This window comes from Semicossyphus pulcher, unplaced genomic scaffold (genome assembly GCF_022749685.1).
Source record: "Semicossyphus pulcher isolate SPU_LCO1_2020_fin unplaced genomic scaffold, fSemPul1.0.p SCAF_3, whole genome shotgun sequence".
Classification (NCBI taxonomy): Eukaryota; Metazoa; Chordata; class Actinopteri; order Labriformes; family Labridae; genus Semicossyphus; species Semicossyphus pulcher.
In genome coordinates this window covers 15184653-15196395 of record NW_027211704.1, presented here as the reverse complement: position 1 = coordinate 15196395, position 11743 = coordinate 15184653, and the positions used below count along the sequence as shown (strand labels likewise).

General features: G+C 39.8%; 2 protein-coding genes across 2 annotated transcripts; both read right to left on the bottom strand.

The window, feature by feature from the left end:
* Window positions 1-258: 258 nt before the first annotated feature.
* On the bottom strand, window positions 259-3871 carry LOC138606426 (transforming protein RhoA). Its single transcript, XM_069678894.1, has 5 exons — window positions 3796-3871; window positions 2642-2799; window positions 1546-1666; window positions 1080-1210; window positions 259-997 (listed from the first exon to the last, which is right to left on the bottom strand). Exons 2-5 carry the CDS (start codon window positions 2795-2797, stop codon window positions 824-826), a joined length of 582 nt encoding a protein of 193 aa, XP_069534995.1. The 5' UTR covers window positions 2798-2799; window positions 3796-3871; the 3' UTR covers window positions 259-823.
* A 2625-nt stretch (window positions 3872-6496) lies between these two features.
* Window positions 6497-8789, bottom strand: LOC138606143 (cytokine-inducible SH2-containing protein-like). The gene is made up of 3 exons (XM_069678606.1): window positions 8709-8789; window positions 8132-8291; window positions 6497-7253 (listed from the first exon to the last, which is right to left on the bottom strand). Exons 2-3 carry the CDS (start codon window positions 8271-8273, stop codon window positions 6745-6747), a joined length of 651 nt encoding a protein of 216 aa, XP_069534707.1. The 5' UTR covers window positions 8274-8291; window positions 8709-8789; the 3' UTR covers window positions 6497-6744.
* Window positions 8790-11743: the final 2954 nt, after the last annotated feature.

Below are 11743 nucleotides of genomic sequence, written 5' to 3'. Positions count from 1 at the left end.
CAGCTTGTATTGTATCTATCATGCCCACAGAATTAGCTGAGTGGCCTTGAACTTCCACTGTTGCTGACCCAGGACCCTCACCGCAACTCTTCCAGCTGTGCGATGTTAAACTGGCTGTGCATGCTGAGGACGTTTTATCACTGGAAAAGTTTTGCCAAAACCCAGCAAGAACTATTTTTCTATATTAATACCAGACTAGAACTCACTCTGCTACGTGTCATTCAGTGTTTAACAAGCAAGTGAAACAAATTATCAAGATTCTTACAAAGTAATTTATTACACAAAACACTAAGTTTCCATTTGCGTTTAACAAAATGAGTTTCCAGTCTCATATTGTGCATGTAATCACGATGCACATTAGATTTGTATGTGAAGCACACAAACCAATTTTGACTTCATGTGTGCATCTGTTTGTTGAAATAATTAAAAGGACTATGGGTCACAGTGTGCAGGTTCTTCGCCCTGGTTGGCTGTGGAACATTCCTCAGATCAGCAGGCAGGGCTTAAGCACTTAACTGTAGTTGGCAGGTGTGACACAACAGGTCCCCTGGCTGAAATCTTCGATTACATAGTACATGTTGATAAAGGAGGTTTCATTATGGCAAATTTACTCATTTTTAAAGTACAAAAAAGTATTTTCCATAGCCTCAAAATTGAATACTGACAGAACCTGACTACTTTTGCTTAAGACAAAAAAAGTAAAAGCATTACACCTTTAGTAAAAACTGGGGAGAACAGTCTTTTGTGTGGGTGTGTTTGGGGGTTTAGGTTTGACCTTATGCTCCATCTTCCCCCCCGTAGGAAGCAGTCCTCGCGCCCCCGTTTACAGTACGACACATTTACTGCTCTTCTTTCCCCGCTTGGCCTGTAGTGCAGCCCTGGTGGCCATCTCGAACACTTCCCTCACACCATCCTTTGTTTTTGCAGAGCACTCCATGTATCCAAAGGCACAGATCCTGTTAGCCATGTCCCGACCATCCTCGGGTTTCACAGGTTCCTAAAAGAAAGGTCAGGAGAGATTTTAGGAAATGCATCACTAGGAGATGTTGGCGTGTGTGTGTGTGTTCTGAAATATTTACCTGCTTCATTTTGGCAAGCTCCCTGCGGGTGTGCTCATCATTACGCAGGTCCTTTTTATTTCCCACCAGTATAATGGGAACGTTGGGGCAGAAGTGTTTCACCTCAGGAGTCCACTTCTCAGGGATGTTTTCTAAATAAGGTGACAAAAGACGTCATAAAACAAAACAGAGACACAGCTACAGGGTACATGTAGCTGACATTACTCTTATAAAATAGAATCTGTCTGAATGTAAAGTATGTTAAACAAGTTCCTCATGAACTCATAAAAGAGCTATTTGTTCCGTCTACTTTCCGCCTGATTATTCAACAAGTTCATTAAACTAAATATAAACTGTGTGTTCCTCAGGGCTCTTTAAATCTTCCTTTAGCAAATCCCAAGCCGTAACTTATATCACATGTAAAAAAAAGAAAGAAATATGTACCACAAACATTAACATACACTATCGGCTCTCAGTTTCAGCTTACCAAGACTGTCGGGGCTGTCGATGGAGAAGCACATGAGGATGACATCAGTGTCTGGATAGGAGAGCGGGCGCAGTCTGTCATAGTCTTCTTGACCAGCTGTATCCCAGAGCGCTAACTCGACCTGCGAAATGGGAGTGAACATGTGATCAACAACATGAAGACAAACCATGTTCAGAGCGCTTCAGTTCTATAGGTTTAATGCTGTACTGACCTTACTAGTGCATACAAACTAATATCTTGTACTCAAAAATATTAATGTGTTACACTTCATGCTATTTATAATGACTCTGATTAACTATTTTAAACCAATAACTTAAAAATATAGACATATAATCACTTTAGTTTATAACTTGTGTTCTCTTGATGCAGCTCTTAGTAATCGCTGTCCTAAAATAGGACTGGGATACTGACAAATACAGTTTCATGCCTGAAACTGATTTTTGATAAAATCCTGGCAAAACCTCCCCCGTTTTCACTTTTTCACTTCTCCCAATATGTTAACCAGACAGTAATTAACTGTAACGTGAGCAATTAATTAAGATTTTTGACAATTACGGATCATCGTCATTTTGTATCATCACTGGAAGGTGATTGCATGACTGTAATGCTTGATTAAGTAAGATGAGAAGCATTTTATTGTGGAATTATTTACAGATAATAGTCTTCATATGTACCATAGACGCTACTTTTTGTTTCATTGAGGCGCTAGACGGTGCATAGGTTTGATACCTGAATTTAGATGCAAATTAAATGGTGAGAGAAAGTGGAGCAGATTCTCTTCTATGATTCAAACTTATTTTATTTGTCTTTAAACAAACACAAAGGAAACATGTTATTTAAATGTGTATTCACAATTAGAAGCTCACTTGGGATGTTATGACAAACGTGCTTTGCTAAAAACTCAACAGGCATTTCACCAATACAAACCCTCAAAATAAGTATACTGTATTTGTACTTATCAATGCAACTATTACACAACATGTGCCACTATTGGTGAGGGGATCTGAAAACCTGCATTCAGCTGTTTCGCAGCAGATGCAAAGTTACATAATGCTGATTCTGGTCTGAAATGTGAGAAAAGCAACATTGTTCGTACCTGTTTGCTATCGACTTCAATGTCAGCCACGTAGTTCTCAAACACTGTGGGCACATAGACCTCTGGAAACTGGTCCTTACTGAACACGATGAGCAGACAGGTCTTCCCACAGGCTCCATCTCCAACTATGACCAGCTTTTTCCTGATCGCTGCCATAGCTGCAAAGAAGAAACAGATTGCAGTCAGAAAACAGCAAGGGTTACGACATGAGAGCACTTTATCTATAACAACAGCGAGGGAGGGCCGTTTAATTGCATTCAGGCATTATGCAACTATTGCCACAAACTGCGCCTGTGAGAAACGATGAGCAGCTAGCAATCCTCAGCTGTGTTGACACAACGCCAAACCCGTCAGAAACCAACACCCGAGGCTAAATGTTTAGCTTTCTGTAGAAATAGCAGCACCATGGCTGTTTTTAGTCAGTCACTCAACTGTTCAGTATAGTTTGCACCAGGAGCAACACACGACCAGCTTAAAAAGTTGAGAGTCCACGCCTCAAACATCTACTTTGGCTTGAAATTTTAAGTCAGACTAGCAGCCCTCTTCCATGATACATTTCCGCTTCAGTGTTTCTGACCCATCCCCGGCTTCAATCTTGACAAATTAGTCCGTCATACGTTTGTCTCACATCACCATTAGAACATTCAATAATCAAACATAAATACTCAAGCGTTGGTAGTTTCTATCAACATGTAATTTATATGAACTTCAGTGTAGGTTGACCTGGATTTTAGTTATCGATGAGGTTCTGTTTACAAAAGACTTGACGCTAGCTCTTGAAGCTAGCTAGCCGGATATGTGCCTAGACACTAAGTTTACATTTTTATTTAATTCTTCAAAAGATGTGGATGAAACATTTATAATATCCTGTATCAAACACCACGGCAGAGTTTGTAGTTTTTCTTTTACTACCCAGCCAAACTTCGCTTTTTCAAACCGGTCACAGACGGCTAGTTGGTAAGCTAGCTACCCATCCTTAGCTTAGCATAACGGAAGTCAATGCGACTTTAGTGGTCCGTTAGCTAGCGGGCTAGTGTGAGCAAAATATCGGAAGAAAATATAGGTTAGCAAATATATATAACGATATTATTGCTAGTAGAACATACGGACAAAATGCCACAACTCCGCTTTGCTTGTATATAACACATGCTTACCTAATGATTGGTTTAAAATCCACCAACTGACTTCCAAGTAGTGCTTTGTTGGCCTCCGTCGCTGCTCCCTGACTGCGCTGCTGCTGCTGGGGGATTAACAGGAGGGAAGTGAGGGGGTGGGGAGAGGATAACAATACACAATTATACAAACATTAAGAATCATATTTTATTGCTGAAACACATTGTTATTATTGCTTTTATTATTTTTTAGCATTATTATCAATGTTATATGACATTTTTTGCAGAATTTTACACTAAATGTTAAATAAAGTAGTTTATGTATTTTTGAGACATTATAGTAGCCCCTTTCTACAAGTTTAATTCAACACATGCTATAGATATGCAGTGGTGATTTACCCTGAGCAACTGTACTGAAGTACAATTTTGAGGAACCATGGCTGTAATTGACCAGTTTTGGGTCGTGGGCAACAAAGAGCTGCTGGTCCCCTTCACACCGTCAGTTTCTGCCTCACCTCTCTGTGAAATGTGTAAATTATCCCTGGAGAAATACATGGCCATGTAGGTCTGCTGTTTGGTAACTTATAATTGATTGGTAGTTTGATAGAAGTTTCATCAAATATCTTCATACCACTCAAATACAATTAGGAATATGCACCAGATAAAGAAACAGACTTTTTTCACAGCAGACATCTTTACTTGGAAAAGCACAGGTGTGGATCAAAACATTAACAATGTCCCCGTAAGATATGACAGTGGGACAGCATGACCAATAACAGGACCCTGAAACTGAAGCTACTAAATGTAATTCAGCTATTATAAATGTTATCATTTAGACTTGTCTTTTTCTTACTGTAACATGTCAACATGTCTTCTGTTAAAAAAAGGCTAATATCAGCTAAAACATAGACAACAAGACCTGCGGGATGCACCTTGGTTGATATTTTACTTTAGTGGGCAAATTCTCAAAAAAGTATCTGGCTAATAAAGTGAACACAAGCCAGTCGACATGCAGAAAACCTGGGGCTCTCAGGGCTCCTTTAGGCCTCAATCCCAATTTTTCACTTTTCCGATGAGGTAATCCAGCTATGTGAGATACTTGTACTTACTAATTTATTTTTATAGTAGTTTATACTGCAGACTGCTGCCGTGGACCTGCATGACTCCAACTGCTACAATTATTCTCATCAGTCATTCTTATGTTATAATTTTTTAAGTTGTTATTGCTAATATTAGACATATTTGTACTATTATTATTGGCATTGGAAACATAAGTATGTATGATACATATATTGTTGTTTTTGTTGCTGTTGAATTGATTGACTGACTACTGCTCCTCTTTTTAGAAGGAGCTACTGTACACAACTACAATGATTTCAATGGAAAAACTGTAACCATGCATATTGGGATTATACAGTTATAACACTGATACGGTATCTTTTGCGTGATAGATTAAACCACCCTACAGTAGGCTTTGTGAAGTTAAGAACTAAGAGGTTAAAGCTCCACCCGAGGCACATTAAAATGATGGTTGCAAATTGAAGCATATTTTATTCTTAAGTTTTTTTTTAACTCTGATCATAGAATATATAAAATAACGCTATGAACTTCCATCACTGTGAAGTACTAATCTGATATATGCATTTATTATAATGCTGCATTAAAAATACATACGAATCATAAATCCTGTGAGACCAATGACATAAACTTTCTGTCTGTATTTCAGTCAGACTGCAGGTCAGAGACATCTCTGCTCAGCTTATGATCTTAATTATTTACTTGTTGTCCAACTTACTATTTAAACAATTAAGACTGACAGTTTGGAGCAGAGATAGTCTGTTCTTAGTTGGTGCAACAGTGTATTAATAACTGCAGCTCTTACTGTAATCCTGATAAGAGGCTTTCTCAGCACTGCTCAGTTCCACCTCGTGGAAACAGACTCAGGCGTGTTTCCATGAAAACAATAATTCTCACGTATGTGTTCGAGTGTTTCATCAGTGAAAGAAAACAGTTTGATAATAAAGAGAGGACACATTTCTGAGGTTTTTTTTCTTGAAAATCCACAGGCGTTAATGATCCTCTTCTGAGAATAAATAAAGGGCTTGTAGACGAATGTCCTTCAGTGGTTAACAACTCTTTTCACCACTTGATCATGCTGGTTTTACCTCTAAGGCTGCAACCATCTGATTTGCAGTGCTTTCACACTGCACATAATACTGCAAAAAACATACTGTAGCAATGCACACTCTACTATTTAAACTCCTAATCCTACTGTGATTGTCTTTGACCAGGTCCAATAAAACAGCAGGGATCAAACCTCTCGTGGCTCCAAACTCTGAGAAAAGCCAAAACCCTAAGACATTATGATGAAAAGATATGTTAAAGAGACTTTGTGAAGACCATAATGGTGCCCTGAGCTGCAAATGTCTCGGCCATGTATAAATATGTTAAATGATTTCATTAAGAGTGAATAAACATTGCTTTGTTCAACACTCTTTGCTAACCTCAGGTCTTATAGCTCCTGCAGAATGAGCTCCAAAGCAAAGGAACTAGTGCTCCTCATACAAATGATTTCCAGTGTTATCCCTCCTGGAACAAGGAAAAAACAGTAGCTGCTTTTAAACAGATTTATTGATGAGAAGTTTTGGCTCTTTTGTGGAAAAACAACTGGTCTAAAACATGCAAAAATATATGATATATTTTAAGACTCTGAAAAGTGTTGGAAATAAAGAGAAACAGACACTGTAGAAATTAAGTGAGAGTACAGTTGTTGCAACAGACATAAAAATAATACAAATATTACTCTAGAGAACAAGTGTAGCACTGACGTAAGACTGAGTTCATTCACGCTGAGGTTTATTGTATTTAAAGCATTTTGACGTTCTCCCTTTCGGCGTGTCAAACAGTTTCATATTCACAGTGTGTGTTCCTGGAGTGTGACCCTGACCCACGTCCCCGTCTCTGCGTCCTGCTCCGGAGAGACACAGACCCTCATATGTAGAACGGGTAGTCCTGCAGGTAGCGAAGCAGAGTCTTGGGGAGTGGCAGCAGGTCGGTGCAGTCCGTCGTGTGTCTGTTGAGGGTGAGGCGCGACAGGTGCTGCAGAGAGGGGAAGGCCTCTGGTTTGTGCAGCGGGTGCATCAGCCTCAGAGGCACCCCGCTGTCCTTAGCTGCGTGCTTGTCGGGGTCAGGCTTTGTCTCGGGGTGGATGTCCTTAGAGGCCGGGCCCCGTGGCGTTTGGCCTGAGCCTGTGTAGTGCTGTATGAGGCTGAGAACATCTGGGAAGGACTGCAGCTGAGGCAGGCCGGGGGAGATGGAGTCCAGCCAGAATGAGCCCCCGCTGTACTCAATGCGCACGCTGGTGGGTCCACAGCGGGTCTTCACTGAGAGGGCCAGCATGTACTGAGGATGACTGCTGTCCCGCAGGAGGAAGGTGCCTTCAGGCCTCTGTAGGAGAGCCTCCCGAGCTTCACTTGCTGAGATGGAACCCCAGTACCAGCCTGAAATCAGACACATGGTTGGGATGTTTCTTGTTACATGTATGTAGTTGTGGTTAGAGTTGTTCCATTACTAATAAAAGCATAAAAAACACCTCTGATACAGCCTAAAATGCTTGCTCGGGTATCGACAGGAAAGCCAGTCTGTGCACCAGTCCCATACTGTATTTTATAAGCCAGAAAAATAATCTTGTTTCACCTGAAATCAATTCTTCTAAGCCGTTCCTAAACAGAAAACAGAACTGAAAAGAACTGATTTCAGGTAGATATCACGTGATGATAACAAAATACACCAGTGGGTAGATACACTGAATAAAGCAGATTCAAATCTGTGTGTTTACGCCCAGTTCAACAGACACAGCAGGTCAGGAGGGGCTGGGAGCCGAGCTGCGGCTAACATTAGCTCAGCACGGTACTTGGTTTTAGATCCCTGTTAGTTTTCATATTTCATGAGGGTTTTTACTGGGAGCCGAATCTCCAAAACAAACAGACCTGGCAATTAAAACCAGTGAAACCCCTGAAGAAACGGTTTCACAATAAAAATCTGTGTCTTTTGGATGACGAAACGAGAGAGAGAGATGTGTCCAAAAATAGAAGGAAAAATAATAAAAAGAAGAGATTTTTTTTAAGACATCATCTCCAGTTTTGTTGACAACATCGCCATGGGAATGGTGATACTGAAAGTGTCAGGGTTATGTTTGAGTCCTAAACTGACTTCACATCTCTCTACAATACAACCAGAAAGGCCAAGTGCAGAGCAATGTAAACACTCTCCACTGTCAACAATGTCAAACAGATCTATGAGATGGACTCAAAACAAACGATATGGTGTAATTCAAAGCAATGTAAATGTGTCCCAGTCAGAGAGCCCGCTGCTGTACCTGAGGTGTGTAGATACTGGAAGGTGGTGGTGATGCAGCGCAGGTCCTCTGCTGGGTCTCTGGGTGGAGGAGAGGGAGGTGGGCAGCATGTACCTCCTCCTCGCTCCTCATGGTGGAAGATGGTCACTGCCCGGGCAACCATGTCTGACTGACAGCAGCCCTGTTGACATGTCAATAAATATATGAGTAATCTTTTACAACTAAAGTATCAAGGAATATTTGTTTATGCAAAACTTCCTTGAATTCTTTCTCAAAAACTCTCTTTGGTGAAGAATGAAAAATCATCCCAGTTCTTAAATGTATCTTTTACAATATTTCACATATTATCACACGTTTTGTTTTTTATTGTCCAAGATGAGCTTACTTTGATATATCCAAAATAACTAAGAAAATGTGAACAAACAAAAACATAAACATCACGGAATTTTAAAAATAGCTTTTAAAATATGATTAACGGGTCTTTACAGTTAAAAGCCTGAACTCTGATAATCCCTCTGGCATAAGGCTCTGAGTAGGTATACGAGAAAATCCGCGAAAACAAACTTTGACACAACATATGAAATTAAAATTAGCCTACCTTATACAAAGGGAAATCATAAGGATCGCGACCACTTTGAGAAACAGTCCAGTGAATAAAGCAGCGCAGTCAATAATTAATTCAGCCGAATAGTCTCGGATAATGGCGGAAATTAAAACATTTCTTTTAACTATCTGTTGCTGTGATAAGAGAAATAAGTATCCGTGTGTGCTGCCGGTGGTCTGCAGAGAGACCGAGTGTGAGCTCTTTATTCCGTAAACTGCAGCGCAGAAAACAGCTCAGTTCACTTCGGACTGGCGGAGCTTCCAGGAATCCGTTTCCCAGAAAGGTTTTGTGTTTCAGCGCCCGCAGTGACAGACAGGCTCTGCCTGCAGCCTCCCTGCGCTCCCCCACACGCTAGCTGTGTGTCACGCACCACTTCCTGCGGATTTCAAAATAAGATGTCATGATGTTGTTAAAGAGAAGTACAAAGTGTGTGCCTTACAAAGCAGGATGAACATGTATGTTGTACGTTTCAGACAAGCCCATCTTAAACCTGTTCAGAGAAATAGTTTGAAAGTTTGGAAATATTAGAAATACTGAGGCCAAGCCATCCACTATAACCTAATCCACGTAATATGAGACAGTGAAGTTGTCATTTGGACAGTCATTATTTTATTCCATAATGCTAGTTTCCACCCAGGATTTTGAAACAAAAGTACTAAATAAAATAAAATAACTTGCAGTGCTGTTGTCGAATTGGCTCTACAACAGATGCAGGATAATGCATTTCATAATAATGAGTTGAGTTTTAAAACTTTATTGGCTTTCAATGTTATATGAGTATAGCTTACACTCAGCCACTTTATTAGCTAAGCTACATCCAACTAACACTATTAGCTCTCTAAAGTCCTGTAGGCTGTTGATCTTAGTTTACAGAGGTTGTTTACATTATACAGAGAATAACTGTAAAATAACTGAATCACCTATCAAACAGTGCAAACTGCAGCCTCCAAAAGGATCACAAAATGTAACAAAAGTCTCATTTAGAAAGTTCAAACAACAGCTGAACATTTAACTTTGGCAATTATGTATTAGACTTCTTAAGATTTAGAAGGTATACCTAACACACAGGCAACTGAGAGTATATTTATTGTTAGGCCTACTTTAATATTGAACACTTTTAGTCTCAGATCAGCTTTATTGGCCAGGTATGGGCACATACAAGGAATTTGACTCCGGTTTAACTTTGCTCTATATGTACATTTAAACATTAAATATTAAACATGTAACTAATATGAACAAGCCTACATTCAACATGAAATATTAAACTAGTATCTACAAGCCTGTGAAAGACAATAGTGCATAGATAGAGAGATATTTAATATGATTTAGAAAAAATATGTAATTATGTAACAGATGGATTAATTTACATGAGGTAGATAGTTTCCAGTATTTACAGAAAATAAGTGTGCATAGATTCATGCCAGATGATGGATGACACATGAATAAAATGTGTGTTCATACGATGAGATGAACAATAAACTGTCTTATTTACAGGTGACAGAGTCTCCACACAAAGAAGGCATAGTGGTCTGTATATGCGATTTGCAGCCTAATTTCGTGCAGCACTGAATATGTTGTTAAGTGTTGTCAATTAAATATATATATATATTTAAATGTCCTCCATTATCTTTTTTATTATCTGACAGTTTCCAACCTTTTGAGTTGAAGTCTCATTGCAGTACTTCCGGTACTGTTTGAGTTACCTCTCGCTGTCTCGACGTCGTTGACGGCACTTGTGTTTAATGCTGCATTTTCATCCAATGGAAAGACCGATCCTTAACCTTTACGCATCCCTTTTACACTGTGTTACACTTAAACGGCTTTGTCTGTAGCTTCACTGTTGACTTTCAGTGCATGTGCATTAGTGCTAGATTGTTAGCTATTGTGCATCCACCTGTATTATATTAACATCCAGCCACTAGTTTTACTCTCTGCATCGTGCTCTGAGCAGCACATTTTCAGTCGGTGATTATGCTTCGTTGTATTCTGAATAAAATCACCTGTGCGGTGCAAATGTTTGACTCATTTTCCTAGAAATTAGCCGAAGTGTGTCATGTCAGAAGTCAAAATTTCTTCACAAAGTCAAAGTTCATCATCATCAACCAAACCACAGATGTGTACAAAGATAATAACCACTTGAAACCTGCAAGTAAGCTTTGAACCGTGTTTCCAAGAAAAAGTGTTCACATCAGCCGGGCGGTATGACAGCGGCGGCGCGGCTGAGGGCTTCTGAGTATACAGGCTTCCTGGAAAACAAACACAACAAATTGACCTCTACTGCTGAGCCGTGATCCCTGCTGCTGCAGCCTGCATGACGGGAGGATATCACGCACACACACTGTCATGGAGAGAGAAATGAGGACACAAACACGGGTAAAATAAAGAAAATATTTTATTGTAGGTCCTTGTAAAACAACAGCCTTCAGCTGACTGTAGTCAAACCTCGCTCAGGTGACTGCAGAAGGCAACTGTACATGTGATGTGGATGAGTTTGCATGTGGTACAGATTGGACCGTGGGCATAATGTAGACTGGCTATACCTATAATGGGGAATCCACCCTAAAGCAGAAATGTCATATCTATTTTCTAATGATAGTGGAAAGCAAAATACATTCTCGTGAGTTGGCTGTCATATTTCAATGAATCAATAATGTTGTATAATATGCAATAAGCAGTTTAACCCTTTAACATCCACTTATATCTGAAGTCTCAGCTGGTTTTCTGGCAACCTTCCAATGACAACAAGACTCCTGGTGCTGCATCATAACAATAGTAAAGATTATTTTACTATGTCAGAAATCATACAAAGAATCCAATAGTACATGAAGTCCATACTATTTCTGGGTAAATATTACAGAATGCAAGCACTGGACTCCACATAAACCACCCATAATGCAATGCAGTAGTAACAACAACATCATCATAAAAGGCAGCTCCGGGGTAATATCCATAACCCTTCAATTTAAAGTTCATTTTTTGCTAGGTGTAATACTATATGTACCGGCAAGAAGGCTGTGAAGAAGTGATGC

Coding starts and splice junctions, on each gene's coding strand:
- LOC138606143 (XM_069678606.1), bottom strand. CDS start 8,273: ATGGTTGCCCGGGCAGTGACCATCTTCCACCATGAGGAGCGAGGAGGA. Junction 7,254..8,131: donor CCAGTATCTACACACCTCAG/GTACAGCAGCGG, acceptor GTCTGATTTCAG/GCTGGTACTGGGGTTCCATC.
- LOC138606426 (XM_069678894.1), bottom strand. CDS start 2,797: ATGGCAGCGATCAGGAAAAAGCTGGTCATAGTTGGAGATGGAGCCTGT. Junction 1,667..2,641: donor TTGAAGTCGATAGCAAACAG/GTACGAACAATG, acceptor CCCATTTCGCAG/GTCGAGTTAGCGCTCTGGGA. Junction 998..1,079: donor AGCTTGCCAAAATGAAGCAG/GTAAATATTTCA, acceptor CCTTTCTTTTAG/GAACCTGTGAAACCCGAGGA.